At 37.8% G+C, this 20,652-nt stretch overlaps 1 protein-coding gene across 3 annotated transcripts in view; it reads left to right on the top strand.

Moving 5' to 3' along the window:
* The window catches only part of TRMT1L (tRNA methyltransferase 1 like), a 53,016-nt gene extending 34,026 nt beyond the window's left edge, over positions 1-18,990 (top strand). For all 3 annotated transcript variants that reach the window (XM_021716583.1, XM_008066105.2, XM_021716582.1), the window contains 5 exons: positions 10,190-10,268; positions 13,799-13,965; positions 15,189-15,251; positions 18,389-18,515; positions 18,622-18,990. In XM_021716583.1, the coding sequence (XP_021572258.1) occupies positions 10,190-10,268; positions 13,799-13,965; positions 15,189-15,251; positions 18,389-18,515; positions 18,622-18,874 (689 nt within the window). In that variant the 3' untranslated portion in view covers positions 18,875-18,990. The remainder of the gene's footprint in view (positions 1-10,189; positions 10,269-13,798; positions 13,966-15,188; positions 15,252-18,388; positions 18,516-18,621) is intronic.
* Positions 18,991-20,652: the final 1,662 nt, after the last annotated feature.

Raw genomic sequence — 20,652 nt, 5'->3', positions numbered from 1 at the left:
TTTTCAGCACGTTTGAGTTCCTTGTAGATCCAAGATGTTAAGCCTTTGTCAGACCTGGAGTTGGCAAATACTTTTTCCCAGTCTGTAGGCAGTCTCCATGCTCTCTTGATGGTTTCTTTGGCTTTGCAGAAGCTTGTCAGTTTAATGAGGTTCCACTTGTCTACCTTATCTCTTATGGCCTGTGGGTTTCGGATTTTGTTCAGGAATTGGATGCCAGTTCCAATTTCCATGAGAGTATGTCCTTCATTTTCTAAGGTTCTTATGGTTTGAGGTTTTACATTTAGGTATCTCTTTCTATGTTGGGTCTTTACCTGGCTTGGGTATCATTGTCATGTTAGCTTCGTAAAATGATTTGGGGAGAGTTCCATCTTTATCAGTCACCTGAAATACCTTCAGTAGGATTGGAATCAGCTCCTCCTTAAATGTCTTGTAGAATTCTGCTGGAAAGCCATCTGGACCAGGTCCTTTTTTTGTAGGTAGTTTTCTTATTACGTGGTCAATTTCCTTGATTGTTATTGGTCTATTCAGGGCCTCAATTTATTCTTGTTTCAACCTAGGCAGGTTGTGTGATGTCAGAAAGTCCTCCATTTCCTTGAGGTTTTCAAGTTTGTTTCCATACAAGTGTACGTAGTAGTCTCTAATGATCTTTTGTATTTCTTCAGGGTCAGATGTGACTTCATCTTTTGTGTTTCTGATTGTGTTTATTTGGGTTTTTCTCTCTTTTTCTTGGTCAGTCTAGCTAAAGGGACCATCGATCTTGTTTATCCTTTCGAAGAACCAGCTTTTTGTTTCATTGATTTTTTGTATTATCTTTTCGTCTTCTATGTCCTGGATTTGGACTTTTATTTTGGTGATCTGGATTCTTCTGCTGAAATTAGGGTTTTTGTGGTCTTGATTTTCCAGCTTCCTTACGTGGCTTGTTAGGCTGTTAATTTGTGATCCTTCCATTTTCTTCATGTGCATTTGTAGGGATATAAATTCCACTCTTACTACAGCTTTCATGGCATCCCAGATATTTTGGTGAGATGTTTCTTCATTCTCATTTGTTTCTGGGTATCTTTTGATCCCTGTTTTGAGTTCATCATTGACCCAGGAGTTGCTTAGCCTCATGCTGTTTAGTGTCCATGTCTTTGTGGGTTTTGGGGGGACCTTGTTGGTGTCAATGTTTATTTTTATTTCACTGTGATCCGAGAAGGTGCATGGTAAAATTTCAGTCCTTTTAAATTTGCTTATGCTTGATTTATGGCCAATTATGTGGTCGATCATAGAATACGTTCCATGCGGTGATGTGTAGAATGTGTATTCTGTGGTCTTTGGATGGAGTGTTCTGTAGGTATCAGTTAAGTCCATTTGGTCCAGAGTCACCTTGAGGTTCCGGATCTCCTTGCTGATTTTTTGTCCTGATGATCTGTCTAGGGTTGTGAGTGGGGTCTTAAAGTCCCCAGTTATGATGGTGTTAGAGTCAATATCTTTCTTTAGTTTTCCTAGAAGTTGCTTTATGAAAGTTGGTCGCACCTATGTTGGGTGCATATATGTTTAGGATAGATATTTCTTGTTGATGGAGTGAACCTTTTATCATTATGTAGTAGCCCTCTGTATCTTTTTTAATTTTTGATAGCTTAAATGGTATTTTGTCTGAAATTAGTATTGCGACTCCTCCTTCCTTTTGTGTTCCATTCACCTGGAAATTTGTTTCCCATCCTCTTACTTTGAGTCTGTGAATGTCCTTTCTAGTGAGATGGGTCTCTTGAAGGCAGTATATTGTTGCCTGGTGATATTTTATCCATTTTACCATTCTGTGTCTTTTTTGTGGTGCATTTAGTCCATTCACATTCACGCTAATTATTGAAATGTGAGAGTTCATCCCCATCATAGAGCTTTTATAGAGTTGTTATTCTTCCACTTGGTTTTTTGTCTTTCTTTTGGTTTTGGGGTTAGTTCATGTATATTTTATCCTTTTTTCTGTACTCTTGTGAAGAACGTTGTTCTTTTTTCCTTTTCTTCTGTGTTTAGCACTTTCTTAAGTGTTTCATGTAGAGGTGGTTTGTTTGCAGTGTAAGTTCTTAGGGATTGGATATCGGAAAGATTTTAATTCTCCCTCGCTGATGAAGCTTAACTTAGCTGGGTAGGTTATTCTTGGTTGAAACTGTTTATCTTTTAGGACTTTGAAGATAGGGCTCCAAGCTCTCCTAGCCTGCAGGGTTTCTGTAGATAAATCTGCTGCTATTCTGATTGGTCTTCCATGGTAGGTTATCTGGCCTTTTTCTTTTGCTGCCTTTAGGATTTTTTCTTTTATGCCTACTTTGTTTAGGCGAATTATTATGTGTCTAGGAGTTGGTCTTCTCATTTGTTGTCTTGCAGGGGTTCTCTGAATCTCTTGTGTTTGAATTTTTGCATCACTCATTAGATAAGGGAAGTGTTCTTGAATGATCTCCTGGAAAGTTTAATTCAGTGTGGTCTGTGTCTCTCTTTGTGCCTCAGGAAGGCCAATTACTCTTAGGTTTGGTCTCTTGAAGTAATCACTCATCTCTTGAAGGTTTTGTTCTGTCTTTTTGAACTTTTTTTCTGTGTTTTTAAGAGTTTGGGTTAGTTCTATATTTTGGTCCTCAAGCTCTGAGATTCTTTCTTCTGCTTGGGTAATTCTGTTTTCCATGCTTGTCAGTTTGTTATTTATTTCATTCACAGTATTCCTTATTACTGTTATCTCAGATATCAGCTCCTTCCTAGTTTCTTGTTTCTCCTCAATTCTTTTTCATCTCTCCATTAATGTCTTGATATCTAGGTTTGTAGTTTGGGACCAGTCTTTCCGGGGGCTCTTCATTGTTTGCATTCTGAACTCAGTTTTCTCAGTGCCTGCCCTCCCAGGGGTCTGCAAGAGACCCATATTCTTCTTTTGGTTTTTCTTCATTTGTGTAGATTTTTCTCTCTCTCTGCCTTTCCCTCCCCTTCTTTAATTCTGTTTTTCAGGGAAGGTGGGCTTGCTTTTGTTTCACTTGTGTAATTTCCTGTTCTTCGTTATGAGGGTCCTCTGGATTTCTTCACTTTTTGAGGTTGGAGTGTGGGCTGTGGGCTGTACTTATTGCAGTTTTGAGGTTTAATTGATGCAGAGGCTGTGATTCAGAATCTATATGCTGATTCCAGCATCCATCCAGTGTGTATGAGCACACTGGAACCTATTTCCCACTGCCTTACAATCTGTCTGTGCAGCAGTATGTAGGTTTGGTCCCTGGATCAGAAGGAGTTACAAATAGGAAAATAATGGAGGAACGGGGGAGTCAATAGGAAGTTAGAGAGAAGAGTGAGAGGGAAAACAGACGTACATACCAACTAACAGGTGAAAAAGAGACACAAGGCAGGAAAGAAGTGAAAAAAACACGTGAGCCAAATTCCCTAAAGGATACTGGTAACTACACAGAGATAGACCAATAAAATCATGAAACAGTGTAAGTCAGAAAGTGAACAAAAGTGAGCAGAACAAACAGTCAAAATGATAAAATCAAAAGTCAAAATAAGAGATCAGACTAGCTCTGGAATCTTTCCTGAGTGTCTCTTCAGCTCTGATCTCCAGTTTCTCCCTCTTGTTTTCCTTGCAGGCAGCTAGATTTACTGGCAGCTTGGGTTTGTTTTTTTAATCCTGCTTCCTGGGAGGTCTGCAACGTTTCCTTTGTCTAATTCAGCAGGGGAGGGGCTTTTTCTCCTGTTTAGCGATGTTTGTTACCTTAGGAACCAAGGTGGAGGCTGTTGATAGGTGGGCGGGGCAATGCAAATCTCTGCCTGGAAAATGGCCGAGGTGGCAGCTTCACTTTCGTGAATCTTTTTTCTCTGCTCATCTGGGTCCCTGTGTGTTCCACTGTGATGGACTGTCGTTCGGAGAATCTCACAAATCCACCTATGCTGTCACCATCCTACCAGAACTCCTTTGTTTGTTTAGTGCAATAAAATCAGAAGAGTTATAGAAGCCACTCTGATTTTTTTTTTTTTTTTTAGTTGGGAGTCTTACTCTGTTGCCCAGGCTGGAGGGCCATGGCATGCTCACAGCCACCACAGCCTCAACCTGCTGGGCTCAGTCGATCCTTCTGCCTCAGCCTTCCAAGTAGCTGGAACCACAGGCATGCCTCACCATGTCCAGCTAATTTTTTGATTTATTGTAGAGATGAGGTCTCGCCAAGTTGCCCAGGCTAGTCTCAAGCCTGTGAGCTCAGGCAATCCTCTCACCTCGGCTTCCCAAAGTGCTGGGATTATAGTCGTGAGCCACTGTGCCTGGCCCTCTCTGATTTTTTAAAATACAGATTTTCATAAACGTGTTTGATGAAACTTTAGAGCATTTTGGTCCTCTTGAATAATTGAAAAATTGACTTCATGAGTTATGGTTTCCTTTTGAGCTTTTTCTTTAATATTCTTTTATGTAAGAAATAATAGGAATTGTTAGTGTTTAATGCGATCAACTATGTGAATTTCACCTCAACTTAATAAAGAAAAAGAATATCAGGGAAAGTACTCATCTTTACCTCACATCCCTATGTTACTAATAGTGTTCTTGCCTTTAAAATTATGAATCATTTCTTTCTTATGTGGAATTTTTAATCCTTTCATCTCTGTATGTTATTTTACAGTTCAGCAATTAATTAAACTCAGTCCACACTGCTCAAATGTGATCCTGGATCCATAAACATCTAACATATTTCTATCTCTTCCAGAAGTCCTGCATGTTGCTTTATAATTTTCAGTGTACTCTGTTACTATAATAATTTGTATTTTTTTAAATCAAACATTTTAAAGAATTTTGACTTGATAAGTAATGGCTATGAACCAGTAGGATTTGTTTTTGCATTGTATTTGCAATCATATAGAACTTATAGAATATAATTATGTTCTTCAAAGAAGTCTCACATACAGAATTTTGATTAATTTGTAATATATAGTTTGAAAAGTCAAATAGTTTCATAAGTCTTATTAATAAATAATGATCTCTACCTAATTCCCTAACGTAAAATTCTCACAGCTGTTTGTTCTGATGTTTACATGCATAGCCCGCCTATACTGCTTCTAACTTCCTTCTGGGAAAGAACAGTATTTGGCTTCTTAAGCCAAACCAGTCACATGCATGCTTTTCTCTTCTCCATTTGTGGCCAAAACAGTATTTATTGCTTATATTTTTATAAATATGTAAATAATGTTTACAAATTGTATTAGCTATCTATTGCTGTATAACAAATTACTCTAAAACTTAGTGGCTTAAAACAACAGCATTGCCAGGCTCGGTGGCTCAGCCTGTAATCCCGCACCTTTGGGAGGCTGAGGTGAGTAGATTGCCTGAACCCGTGGATTCAAGACCCGCCTGGGCAGCGAGACCTCATCTCTACAATCAAAAAAAAATCAGCTGGGCATGGTGGCGCATGCCTGTAATTCTGGCTATTCGGAAGGCTGAGCCGGAAGGATTGCCGGAGCCCAGCAGGCGAGGCTGCAGTGGCCGGGAGGGGCCACTGCACTCCAGAGTGGGTGACTGAGTGAGACTCCAACTCCAAAAAAAAAAAAACCAGCATTTATTATTTCAAGTTTTTGTGAGCCAAGAATCTAGGCATGGCATAGCTGGGTGTACCAACTCAGTGTCTCTCACAAGGCCACACATCAAGATGTTGGCCAGTGCTTCAGTCATCTTAGGGCCTCACTGGGGAAGGATCTGCCTCCAGACTCACGTATGTGGTTGTTGGTAGGACTGGTCCTTGTAGATTGTTAAACTAAAGACCTTAGCACCTTGCTGGAGGTGCCCTCAGTTTCTGCTCATCGTATATCAGTTCACAGCATGGCAAGTTGCTTTATCAGAAGAAGCAAGGAAGTTGGGGGTGATGGCACACGTGCCTGTAGTCCCAGCTGCTTGGGAGGCGAAAGTAGTAGGATTACTTGAGCCCAGGAGGTTAAGGCTATGCACTCCAGCCTGAACAACAGAGTGAAACCCTGTCTCAAAAACAAAATAAAACAAAAAGGAACAAGCAAAAAAGAACCAGAAAGAAAGAGAGAATGAATGCAAGTAAAACAGTAAAGACAGTTTGTAACTTAATCTCTAAGTAATATGCCATCACTTTTGCCATATTCTAGTTGTTAGAAATTTGTCAGGAGGAGATTACATAGGTTATGAGTACCAGGAACCAAACAGGTCATTGTTGCTCATCCTAAAAGGCTGCTGCAACAGAGATGAACCATATAACATGCTATAATAATGTTTCCTTTTTTTATGCAAGTTATCATCTCTGGAATTACTAATTACTGTCCTTTTGTATTACTTTTTTTTTCTGGCACTTTGTATAATCCACTCCTAAACTCTGCTACAGTTTCAGTGCTCCTTTCAGTACATCAGGTTACCTTTGGGTTTCAGTTTCACTCTCTTGGAGACAGTCTTCCTGTCTCTGTCCAAGGGTTTCCTTTTTAAAATCTTTCTGAAATTTTCTTTGCTTTTTTTTGTAATAACTCTCTTATCACAGAACCTGTGTCTTTTTTCACTTTCCTTATTTTGAGTAAACACAATGAATGCAATGACACAAATAATTTTTCTTCCAAATATTCAAGGTATTTTATTCCAAATATTCAAGGTAAATATTCAAGGTATTGAAGGTCTTCTCACCTTCAATGAGAAGTCTGCTGCTGTTCTTATGTCTAGTCCTTTGTGTTATTTTCTCTCTGAATGTGCTTAAAATAGCTCTTCTTAACCCAATATTCTAAAATAATTTTGTGATAATACCAGGGGGTACCAAAAAATGTATACACACTTTAAGAGATGTTATATATATGTGTATTACTTTTCAAAATACTTTTCAGAAGTGCCTGGATGCTGGTGGTTACCACTTTGAGCACCTCTTGTAATTACAAAAGTTAAACTGATTTGTATTCATCTTACAATTTTAATATAGTTTTTTTTCCCTTTTTTTTTTTGAGTTGGAGTCTCACTCTGTCGCCCAGACTGGAGTGCAGTGCCACTCCCGGCCCCCGCAACCTCGACCTGCTGGGCTCCGGCGATCCTTCCGCCTCAGCCTTCCGAGTAGCCAGAATTACAGGCGCGCACTACCTCGCCCGGCTAATTTTTTGATTTATTGTAGAGATGAGGTCTCGCCTGCCCAGACGGGTCACGAACCTCCCTTTCTTAAAATGTGTATATCTTTTGTGGAGCACCCTCTGAATATGTATGAATTCATCATTTTAAATTCATTATGGTGAATAATCTTATGAGTTACTTTAAATCACACACTTGAATTCTTCAACTCTTAGAAATTTGTTTTATATTATTTTTTTGACAGTGTTCTCTCAAAGTATATCCGTTCTCTCTTTCAGGAACTCTTTAGTTATATAGTGGCTTTTCTGGTTTTATCTTTAATTTTTTATATATATCTACTATCCATTCTTTGGCAGTTAGTTTTACTTTTTAGGATATTTCCTTAATATTTATTTTCCAACTCTCCTATTTAAATTTGTTGTATTTTGTTTATTGCTAAGATATGTTTCATATTTTCCTATTGTTTCTTTTTTAATAGTGCCCTTTTTTCAGGGTTGTAAAATCTAATCTTATCTAAATATTTATTATTGTTGGGTATATTTTATAGTTAGGGAGGAATAGAATTTGTTCACTTTTGTATTGTTGCTATTGTTCAGCTCTTCTATTTTCTATTTCTTTTTCTGTTTTGTAATTTTGTTCTCCGTCTGAAATGGTAGATCTCAAATGTCTGGTGGTCTTTGGTTGTCCACTTTGAAAAACTTGGGGTAGAACTTATAAGCTATTGAATTTTATTAATGAGAAGATATCTGTCTGCTTCTTTCACTAGGAGACCCCCAAATGCCAACAAATATATGTAGGTTTTTCCTCTTGAGTTGGTCGATTTCTTTCTGGAAAAATTGACCAATCTTCTTTCAGCTCTTGGAGAGCTACACTGGGAACAGAAACTGGAAAGACTTACCAGTAATGCAGATTTGTACTTAATCCCTCTGTTTTCATACATAGTCTCACCCTCAACTGTAACTAAAGCCTCTGGTTTCATATCTTGAACAGGTTAGCCTCACCAAAGATTAACTTTATCTTTTGGGATGGGAAAGACACAGAAGCCTGCCTTTGGGTACTGGAGAAGAGATCCGGGAGTCTTAATTGAACCCTTTTACAAAATTTTAACCAGGCCATGTTTTTTTGCAATACCACCCTGTACTCATCTTGAGACAATTAGTACCTTCAATTTTCAGGCCTTCCAGGGCCCCACAACACTATTGGGCTTGCTGTTTTGTTGGTTGCCCATTTATCCATTTCAGGCTTAGGCTTTTGATTATCAGGTCTGTCAAATCAGTTATCCCATTGTGTATCTGATTCACATTTCTGAAATTTCATTGGTGTATCTTGTCTTTTGTTACCTCCTCTCCCATTTTATTTATCTTTGTGGGATTGTTTGTTTGTTTGAGTCGGAGTCTCATTCTGTAACCCAGGCTCACCTTGACTTCCTGGGCTCAAGTAATCTTTCCACCTCAGCCTTCCAAGTAGCTGGGACTATAGACACATGCCACCAAGCCCGGCTAATTTTTTTATATTATTTTGTAGAGACAAGATCTCACCATGTTGCTTAGGCTGGTCTCAAAGTCCTGGGCTCAAGTAATCCTCTCGCCTCAGCCTTCCAAAATGCTGGGATTTCAGGCATGAGCCACACTGTACCTGGCCATATTCTTGTGGTTTAATTTTTCATTCCTTGCTCTCTTTAATTAAGCTTTAAGAGACAGCAGGGATAGAGTGCCTGTTTAGACTATTAAATAGAAGTCTCATAATATTAAAAAATTTTCTCATCTGGAATTGCCTTCTTAGCTATATGCCAGTAACATGGAAATAGCAGTTTTCTTTCTTCTTTACCTCTTCATTTTTTACTGCTGGTAACTTAAAATGATAGTGCTAGCTCCCTGGAGAGGAAATTTGCTCATACTAGCCTAGATCTGAGAAATCCTAGGAAAGAGGTATGGGAAAAGACAGGTTTGTATGATGAGAGCATTTTTCAAAGTGCATTAAGATGCAAACTGACAATATGAATTCATCTGTGTGCTGTCTGCCCATGGTAAGTGGGTATAACTGAACCATAGTATAGATCACCATCCTGAGTTGGATGATGATTGCCTGTTTCTGTATTTGTAATTTAGTTATTTAATGATTCAAGAAAAGACTTCTTGAGTATACTCATAATGTTTGAGGAACATAGTTCTCAACAAAGCTAATACCAGTGATAACCACACCCTTCCATTATGGCTTAGAGTTAAATAATACTGAAATGTAGACCTAGGAGCAAACAGTTAAGGACACTTTTAAGTAAATCTAAAATGAGATCTTACAAGTATGCATTATGCCACTTAATTGCATTGAATAACAGAGTGATAATGACTACAGACTTATGTTCCTGCTACCAAAATCCTGTGTTCTGAATATATCTGGAACTGATTGATCAGATGAGGAAAAGAATGGCCTAGAGCTGGGGAAATTCATTGGAGATTTTCTGATTTAAAATGACTATTTGAGCCTTGAGCTAATTTTAAAGTCCAATAGTAAAATACTATCCCATTTTGGAAACTAAGAATAGTGCTAGTACCCCCCCCCATTTCCTTGTGATTATATCAGTCATCTCATAACTATTTAAACTGAATTAGATTCTTCTAGCCTACGTTTAGAAGGCTGACCATGAATCAAGCCTAGGGAATAGAGTAACTCATTTTCTTTCCAGTTGCAGAAAAGTTAACTTGTAAAAAAATGTTTATTATTTTTATTGGGATATTGGTTACATGACTATATATACATTTGTTAAAACTCATCAACCTTTTCATATAAAATATATACATTTTATTGAACACAAATTATACCCCAATCAGTTAATTTTAAAATACAGATCTCTTGTGGACTTTGCAAGACTTTCTTCTCTTTATATTATTTCATATTATAACTTAAAGCTAATATAAGTTATACCTCTAATAAGGCATTTGACATGGATTTCTACAACTTCTCTGAAGCTTTCTGATCTATATAACTGAGATAAAAATTTTTTAAAATATGCATATATATAAAATAGCACAATACCTGGCACATAGTAGATCCTCAGTATATAGTAGCCAGAAATTATTATTAATATACCAATTACTATTTGTATTAGTCATTTTTCCTTTAATTTCTCTTTTTATTGTCTTACAGAAAACCCATATAGACAGCTGCCCTGTAACTGTCACGGAAGCATGCCTGGAAAGACAGCAATAGAACTTGGACCACTGTGGTGTGTGCCTAAGCATAATAACATATTCAAAATTGATTTATGTGTTGATTTGATTGCCAACTTTAGAGTATGTGTAGTAAAAGCCAAGCAAATTTATATTCAGTGTTTAAGTCTAGGCAGATAATTATGACTCTCTTCCCTCTTTTAACCTGAACCTGAACCTGATTTTCCCTAGTGCATGACAGAGCTAAGAGGCAGTGGGGTGAAAGAGACCAGAATGATCTACAAACTAGATAATTCATTTCCCAATAGTAAAAATGCTTTTTTTCAAATGAGCATTATAGAACTAGGATGTGATTTTTAAAGTGATCGTGATAACTTTTTATAGAAATACCAACTTGTATAAAAAGTCTTACAGTAATAAGTTTTAAGTGAGAAGGGCATGTAAAAGTGTCTGCCTTTGTTTTTGGTAAAGTTGTTTAGATGGGCCACAACTTTAAATATTTAAATGTATGATGCTTATGCATCATTGGTAACAAGTTATTGTGTTAAAGTTGGATTGTTTTTAATCAGACAATTTACTTTAAGTTTATTTGTTACTAGAGAGTCTTGTAGAAATTCGAAGTTCTTTTTTTTGTGTGTGTTGGAGTCTCACTCTGTCGCCCAGACTGGAATGCAATGACACGCTCCCGGCCACCGCAGCCTCGACCTGCTGGACTCCAGCGATCCTTCCACCTCAGCCTTCCAAATAGCTGGAACTACAGGCGTGTGCTACCACTCCCAGCCAATTTTTTTTTTTTTTATTATAGAGATGAGGTCTCGCCAAGTTGCCCAGGCAGGTCTCGAACCTGCGGACTCAGGCAGTTCACTCACCTCGGCCTCCCAAAGCGCGGGATTACATGCTGAGCCACTGAGCCCAGCCTTTTTTTTTTTTTTGAGTCAGAGTCTCACTCTGTCACTTAGGCTGGAGTGCAGTAGCACACTCACAGCCATTGCAGCCTCAATCTGCTGGGCTCAGGTGATCCTTCTGCCTCAGCCTTCCAAGTAACTGGAACTAGAGGCATACACCACCACACCTGGCTAATTATTTTATTTACTGCAGAGACAAGGTCTCACCGTGTTGCCCAGGCTGGTCTCCAACCTGTGAGTTTAGGCATTCCTCTTGCTTCCACCTCCCACTTTTGCTGGGATTACAGGCATGAGCCACCACACCTGGCAGAAATTCGAAATTCTTAACAATATTGTGACAAGAATCACTGACCATTTCTTTCTCATTGCTTTGCAAAGTCTAGACTTAGCCATCTACTAAACATGGAAATTGACTCTAATGGTAAATATGTTTGTGCTGATACCCATATCTTCATTCTGTGTGAATACTCCTAGATTAAGAATGACCTAGCCAGCTGGGCGCGGTGGCTCAGGCTTGTAATCCCAGCACTTTGGGAGGCCCAGACGAGAGGACTGCTTGAGCCCGGGCTTCAAGACCAGCCTTGGCAACTTGGCAAGACCTTGTCTCTACAGTAAATCAAAAAAATTAGCCAGGTGTGGTAGTGCGCATCTGTAGTTTCAGCTACTTGGAAGGCTGAGGTGAAAGGACTGCCTGAGCTCAGCAGGTTGAGGCTGAGGTAGCCATGAGCATGCCACTATACTCCAACCTAGGCTACAGAGTGAGACTCCAACTCAGAAAATAAAAAGAATGACCTAGCCAACCTTACCTTCTAGTTCTCTCTTACCTGTAGCATTTGCTACACATTGATCCTGCCCACTGATCTCAGAACTGGAGAAATTCAGAATAACAGGTGAAGCCGGACGTGGTGGCTCATGTCTATAATCTAAGCACTTTGGGAGGCTGAGTTGAGAGGCTTGACTGAGCCCATAGGTTTGAGACCAGCCTGGGCAACTTGGTGAGACCTCGTCTTTACAATAAATCAAAAAATAAACCAGGCATGGTAACATGTGCCTGGGGTTCCAGCTACTTGGAAGGCTGAGGTAGGAGGATCACCTCAGCCCAGCAGGCTGTGGCTGTGGTGGCTGTGAGCATGCCACTGCACCCCGGAAACAGAGTGAGACTCCAAATCAGAAAAAAAGAATAACAGATGGAAGATTTTCCAGCCCAACTGCCTTATTTTGCTGATGAGGAAATTATGGCACAGTGTTTTGAGTCCTTGCTAAAACTAGCTAAAAAATTAGTAGCACAGTCAGGGCCAGAACATAGGTTTTCTGATTCCCAGGACTGAGTTCCAAATCACGCCTTATGATTTCCTCACTGAAAGCTATTGTTTTTTATTTTCTTCTTTCTTTTTAAATGTTTTATTTTCAAGATGTGGGGTACAAGACAGCATTGTGTACATAAGTGCTGTAGGTACAGGTGAAGTTTGGGCCTCCCATTGGCCCTCACTTTGTCTGGATTAGGATCTGGCACCCTTACTGATGTTATGTGTCCCCCCCCCCCCGTGTTTTTCTTTCTTTACACTCATCCAGAATACCTTCTCCCTCTCTCCCACCCCCAACTCAAATTGTAGTTTCTTTCTGAAGTCTCTCCTTTACACTTCAACACAAAATAATCTCTAAATTCCCTTTAATATAGCTTATATTGATCACTTATTTGACACTTAAAATTGTATATCCTTGCGTATATATTTACTAACCCTGATAATAATAGCTACCATACATTCAGTATATACTTTGTACTAGGGCATTGTACATACGCCATCTCATTTAATTCCTATAACAAGTCTTTTAGGGAGTTTTAAAGTTTTATTTTCCATTTCATGAGGAGAAATAATGACATAACATTATATAGTAGTGAAAGCTGGAGTCACAATTGGAATCTAGGTTTTTCTGACTTGGAATTTCATTTTTTTTTCATTATACCTGTGATTCTCAAGTGGGAAGCATATCAGATTCACCCCTGGACTATTTTTGAACCACACCATCACCATAATAATTCTCACATGTGTCTTCCCACACCCCATCCCACCTAACCGCACCCCACCTCCACAAACAACCCCAAATTAAGATTTACTATTATTGATTGGAATGTGCACTGTGAAAACATCTGCATTACACTGTTTTCTTGTCTAAATTCTGTCTAGATTTATAGAGTCAACATTGTATTTTATACTTTGGTATATCTTCCACACACCACCTTTGTACCGCAGTACTATATACCTTGTGAGGGCTCAGTAAATTCTTTTATTGAAAAAAAATTTGAGGTAAAAAATACATACAAAATTTGCCTCCTTTATTATTTTTAAGTGTACAGTTCAATGATAATAAATATATTTATATTCTTTTTTTCCCACTTCATCACTCTCTTTCCTCTCACCTTTCCAGCCTCAATAATTCTTGCTGATTCAGTGTGAATGAAATTTCTTTGATTAATCCTATGAGTTTAGATAACTGACATGATAAAAGGAGTGAGCAATTAGAAAATAAACCGTTTTCAGCTAAATCATAAATTAGCTTTGAATTTCATTATTACTCTTTTTATAATTAATTATATTATCTTAATTGTGGTTAAATTGTAGAAACTTTTTTTTACGAAGATAATCATTTCTTAAACCCAGTTCTCTGTATATTCTTTTCAGGTCAAGTTCCCTTTTCAATACTGGATTCCTCAAAAGAATGCTATGTGAATCTCTTCACCATGGTTTGGATGACATTCAAACCCTAATAAAGACATTAATCTTTGAATCAGAATGTACTCCTCAAAGTCAGTTTTCAAGTCAAGCACCTTCAAATATTGGCAAGCAAGGTGACTAATTAAACATTAACTTACTTGCTTACAAATTGGTTATAAAAAATACTGTTTCCTAGCTGGGCTTGGTGGCTCAGCCTGTAATCCCACGCCTTTAGGAGGCTGAGGTGAGTGGATTGCCTGAGCCCACGGGTTTGAGACCCGCCTGGGCAACTTGGCGAGACCTCATCTCTACAATAAATCAAAAATTAGCTGGGCGTGGTAGCACGCGCCTATAGTTCCAGCTACTTGGAAGGCTGAGGCGGAAGGATCACCGGAGCCCAGCAGGTTGAGGCTGCGGTGGCCAGGAGCAGCCACTGCACTCCAGTCTGGGCGATGAGTGAGACTCCAACTCAAAAAAAAAAAAAAAACACTATCTTTTAGCCGGGCGTGGTGGCTCATGCCTACAATCCCAGCACTTTGGGAGGCTGAGGTGAGAGAATTGCCTGAGTTCATGGGTTCAAGACCAGCCTGGGCAACTTGGCAAGACCTCATCTCTACAATAAATAAAAAAAAAAATTAGCTGGGCGTGATGGCTCACACCTGTAATTCCAGCTACTTGGAAGTCTGATGTAGAAGGATCGCCAGGCTCAGCAGGTCAAGGCTGTGGTGGCCGTGGGTGTGCCACTGCACTCCAGCCTGGGTAAAAGAGTGAGACTCTAACTCAAAAAAAACTGTATCTTTTAAGTTTGTGAAATTTGTGTGTTTTAAGTAAATCCTCTCTAATGAATCTAATCAATCTGGTTGTTGATAGTTTTTAATTACAAGTTTTCTTCAGGTTTATACTGAGGGGCCCTAGATACATAGTGATGTTTTTCAAAATAATCTCCCTTTTTTTGTTTGTAATTCTACTACATTAAAAGAACTAAAAAAGTCCTATGTGATTTTATTACTCTATATCTGCTTTCTAGAAAAAGAAAACATATATAATTCTAGGAGTAGCATGGCTAGTGAGGCAGAGAAGCTAGATTTAAACTTAACACTCAATAAGGCAAAATTTTTTCTCCTTAGTATAAACAGGCTTTTATAGTTTTATTTGGCAATTGATATAAGGGTGATCCTTTTGGACACCCTAGTGTTCTCATAAGTAATTAAAAGAAACTGCTATTACAGAGGGTTAAAATAGGATAATTTTGCAGCCTAGTTTTGGTCACAGAATTTCTTATATATTCATAAACTTATTTTGAATTGATGCGTAGTATCATTCTATAAATTACTTTGTTTTCCTGTTTCTATTTTAGAAGAAAATGGTGTTGTTATTAAAACAACAGATGATATCACAACAGATCATTACATTACGCAAGGTATGTATGTATATAAGTATGTACATCTTTGAATATATGTACATATCAAGGCAAAATGGCATATAGCAGAAGGGTAAGAAGAGAAGAGATTGCCCTAGAAGCCTACTTAAAGACACATTTTCATCAAAAAATACATTTTTATCATATTATACTGACAACAGAATTATAGTAATACTTGTTCATTGACATCTATACAGTTCAGAATTTCTATGAACATTTCCTTTTTTCACATCTCTAATATATGATGATCCCTTGAAAGAACTCTTATGATCGTAAAGAACCCTGTGAATAAGATCAAATCATGTGTGATAATGTTACAGAGCTCAGATTAAATTTATTAAAATTCATTAAAAAATTGCTCATCTATATGATTTATAGAAATTACATTTGATTAACCAGAAGGCCCTAGTCTCCAGCCATAGGAATTCTTTTTCGCTCAGGCTGGAACACAGTGGCACAATCATGGCTACTGCACTATTGCAGCCTCGACCTGCAGGCTCAGGTGATCCTTCTGCCTCAGCCTTCCAAGTAACTGGGACTACAGGTGCACACCACTATGCCAGCTAATTTTTTTTATTTATTGCAGAGATGAGATTTAGCCCTGACCAGGCTGGTTGAACTCCTGGGCTCAGGCAGTCCTCTCGCTTTGGCCTCCCAAAGTGCTAGGATTACAGGCGTGAGCCACTGCACTGTGCCATAAGAATTTTTAATATGGCCTTTCTTGTAATTTAGGATGTGTACATATTAAAGTGTAATTATATTAAACACTGGAAATTCATATCAAAAGGGTGTTAAGATTTAAAATGTCAATGTCTTAATGTCTAAGGTTTGGTTTTGATTTTTAAAAAACAACTTTAGATTCCAGATGTTTTTTGAATACAGGTAAAAATAAGAATATAGACAGTGCTAAGGTTGAACTAGCAGTGGCCTATAAGTACAAGCTGTAATTTTGTATTAGTTCAACAGTTTAATGTTGACCTTCAAAGACAAGGAACTCAAACTCCTACTAATTGTATATAGTTGAATAACTGCTGCAAGCTTTTCCCAACAGTCGTATTCACTTGACACCTTCAACTGATTTGCTAACATTCAAATCACTTAAAATATTATATTTCACCTAATATCTCTGTTGGGGGGAAGAAAAAGAGACATTATAATATACTATGAAGAGCATTAGATTTAAGAGCATTATTCTGTTGAATTGTGGTATTCATCCAGGGCCCTCACCTTCAGCAGAGTTGTCTTAAATCCACTGTATAATAAAGTAAAACATAAATAAACTTAAAAATATTTTTAGAAGCTGGACTCAGCGGCACATGCCTGTAATCCCAGCTACTAAGGAGGCTGAAGCTGGAGAATCGCATGACCCCAGGAATTTAAGATTAACCTGGGCAACATAGCAAGATTTCATCTTAAAAAAAAAAATTAAAATATCTGATCCTTTCTCCTATATAAATTAAGAAAATTATACTAATCTCTATGGACTTTTCTATAATTCTAAAATTATGATTATACTAAGACTGATCTAGCAACACATAAAATCTTCCATGACAGAAAACACCAGGCAAAATAATACGTGTACTACTGATGATACTATTAAGGTATTATGTCAAATTTTTTGTCTCAGACTTTCCTAGAACTTGTACTAAACCTAGGTGTATATATCTTTTCACTAGGTGCCTTACTAGATTTCATGCAAGGATATAATCCAGTTTTAATTCTCTGGTTTAGTGAATGAATCCCAAGTTTCTGTTTTTTATTTTTATGTGAAAAGGCAAAAATCCAACAATAATTTATATTGACTTTTCAATATGATTTATCATTTTCATGCATCAGATTTGCCTTCTAAATACTTTTCTTTTTTCCCAGAGAGGGGGTTCTTGCTATGCTGTCTAGGGTAGACTCAAACCCCTGGGCTCAAGTGATCTTCCCACCTCAGCCTCCCAAGTAGCTGGGATTGCAGGTACACGCCACTGCATCCTGTACCTTCTGAATACTTCACTTGAGCAAATGTCAATTTCTTTTCCTGATGAAATAAGATTTAAAGTAAAAAGTAACTTTTTACTTCGTATAACATTCACATATAAATAATCAAGGGTTCAACATTCAGGCAAAATCTCATCATAGTATTGGATATCTCAACAGTTTGTCTTTTTGATTTTTGGAAGGATACATTTCTAGAATCTTGCTAAACCTCCTGTTTAATAAAATGAAAAGACTATTATGGTGAGAAGTAGTCAATGAGATTACACATTGCCCCTTTATCATAAGTTTCTGTGTCCAAGCTCTTGAGACTTTTCTGCATTGTTTTTCTTTGTTTTGTGATCACCAAAGACCCACTATATATTCAGTATCGGGCACTCAGTCTCTACTACAGGTATAAGAATGAAGCATATTCTTACAGGTATAAGAATGAAGCATATTATCCTCATAAACTTAGAATATAATTTGGGGAGAAAGGACTTATAAAAGACCTACATTTGTGAAACAAGAAAAGAAAAATGACAGAACTTAATCAAGCTCTGAGTAGTGTGGTATTAACAGTAATGAAATGTATGAAGTCATTGGCCCAGAACTCATAAATGGCTTCCTACAAGAGACAGAAATAGAATTGTGGCTTGAAGTTGAAGAAGGTAGTAAGGAAGTCATGACTTAGCAAACAGTTAAATATTAAAATTACATCAGTAAAAGACAATGGATATATTTTGAATAAACTATCTTATTGTAAGAATTAGGATTAGATAAGCCAGGCACAGTGGCCTGTAACTTTGGGAGGCGGAGGTGAGAGGATTACCTGAGTTCAGGTGCAAGGTCAGTCTGAGCAACATAGCAAGACCTTGTCTCTACAATAAATCAAAAAATCAGCCAGGCATGGTGACATATGCCTGTGGTTCCAGCTACTTCGGAAGCTGAGGCAGAAGGATCACCAGAGCCTAGCAGATCGAGGCTGCAGTGGCCGTGAGCATTCCACTGCACACCAGCCTGGGCAACAGATTGAGACTCAAAAAAAAAAAGACTAGATAGACATGTTGAAATGCTGTGTCAGAGGATTTAGACTTGAGACCATATACACTGTAAATGTATTTGACTTGTAATTTTTAAGAGAACACTAACTTTGTGTGCTGCGTGTATTTCAGGAAAGAGAAAAAGTAATGAAATGATCACAAGTTTAGCCAAGAAGCAAAAGACTGATGTCAGTACTGAACATCCTCCCTTTTACTACAACATCCACAGACACAGCATTAAGGGAATGAATATGCCAAAGTAAGACAGCCAGTGAATGGCAGAGTGCATATATTATATGTTAATAATATTGTGATTTAAATAAAAATACAATGACCTAATTATTTTGTTCCTTTCCTTACTGCAGGTTAAAAAAGTTTTTGTGCTATCTCTCTCAAGCAGGCTTTCGAGTAAGCCGAACTCATTTTGACCCAATGGGTGTTCGTACAGATGCTCCTCTGATACAGTTTAAATCTGTCCTTTTAAAGTACAGCACCCCTACCTACACTGGAGGACAGTCAGAGGGGCACATCCAGTCAGCATCTGAAGATACATTAACTGAAAGGGTTGAAATGTCAGTGAATGACAAGGCGGAAGCAAGTGACTGCAGAAGATGGTAAAGGGAGCGAAGTCTATTCTCAGGTGTCTGTAGCCTCATCGTTCTCCATACCAACTTTAGCTCTTTTCTGTTCTTTCCATTCAGTGGTGTAAAAATAAAAAGCAGTGTCATTTCATTTGGAAAATTAGCAGTTTCTAACTTAGCTGGTTTGGGAGCTTTGCCTTCTCAAGTTTTTCTTATTTTAAAGAAAACTTAAAATTTAACTGGAAACATTTCATATAAAACTAAGTTTCTGACTGAGATCACCCTGCTGTTGAATAATTCAGAAGAGTTTCACATGTGGTGTTTGGAATTTTATGTGCATTATGGATACCATCCTTTACTTTTCTTAATCACATCTCTCCTTCATCTGGTTCATGATGTTTATGTTTTTCTGTTATACAAAATGAAGCTGAAGCATTTTACATGCCAAAATGACCCCAAGTAGAATAGGAAGAACAGTGTTCTTCCAGGTCACTAATGTGTTTCACAATTAGGAAGCTAAAATATGTGCTCATTTTAAAGAAATACTTCTCCCCACATTCTTTTAATTTATTACTAGCTTTTGAGAAGTTAAATACTTGCCTGAGATAGAAATACATTCTTTTTTTCTGGTTTAAGGTCTGGATAAAGATTTTGTCAAGATAAATTGATACCGTTATTCTTTTTTTTTTTTTTTTTTTTTTTTGAGTTGGAGTCTCACTCTGACGCCCAGAGTGGAGTGCAGTGGCCGCTCCCGGCCACCACAGCCTCAACCTGCTGGGCTGTGGCAGTCCTTCCGCCTCAGCCTTCCAAGTAGCTGGAACTACAGGCACGCGCTACCATGCCTGGCTTATTTTGATTTATTGTAGAGATGAGGTCTTGTCAAGTTGCACAGGCACATCTCGAACCCGCGGGCTCAGGCAATTCACTCACCTCGGCCTCCCAAAGCATGGGATTATAGGTTAAGACACCGAGCCCAGCCGATACCATTATTCTAATGTAATAATTGTTCACAAGCACTGAAATCCTGAAGAAGAGAAATTTTGTTATAATTACACAGGCTGGGTGATCTCAAATACCTCCATTAATGTACGTACAATATTTGCTTGGTTGTACTACCTCTCAGAAGTAAAACTTGTTACCTTATGAAGTGAGGGTTTGTTTTTGGTTTGGGATTACTTTTGTTTGTTAGTTTGGTTTAGCTTTTTGGGTTTTGTGTGTATAAATTTTTTGTGTAAGTAGCCCAGGCTGATATAACTTGTAAAAATTAGTTGAAAAAAAATCATGTTTCCATTAATAAACATTATTCTCGCTTCACTTGAATGTCAGATTTTAGAAGAAAAAATTTGGTATAAAGTTTAGGGTTTTGTCTCAAGGTTTTAATCCACATATTACCCTAAGGTATTTCTTAGGGGAAGTAACTTTTTACAGCCGTTAAGCTGGGGGGCGGGGTGGTATACAGTTATAATGGAAAGGTTTAAATACACTACCTAAGAAAAAAAGATTCCCATGACATATACAAAAAATTTTGAGGGCTAGGAGGGTTAGATTAACATAGAATATTAATTTCACAGAAATAAGGGAAAATTTCTTTGAGCTATTACAGCATATTCCCAAGAGGACTTTTTTCCTTTCTCCAAGTAACATAATCACACATTTCAGTAAAATATTCCAATAGGATAGAATAGGTGAAGTACAAGTTAGTTTCTATAATGACCGTTAAAAAATTCCACTCTACAAGTCTTACCAGTTAAAAGTATAACTTAAAAATGAACATAAAAATAAAGCTATTACTTATCTTTTTATTTGTATAATTAA

Source organism: Carlito syrichta, unplaced genomic scaffold, assembly GCF_000164805.1.
Source record: "Carlito syrichta isolate Samal-C Ts95f unplaced genomic scaffold, Tarsius_syrichta-2.0.1 Scaffold308845, whole genome shotgun sequence".
In the NCBI taxonomy this organism is placed as follows: Eukaryota; Metazoa; Chordata; class Mammalia; order Primates; family Tarsiidae; genus Carlito; species Carlito syrichta.
Note: the sequence above shows the minus strand (reverse complement) of the source record. Positions and strands in the feature narration are given on the sequence as shown.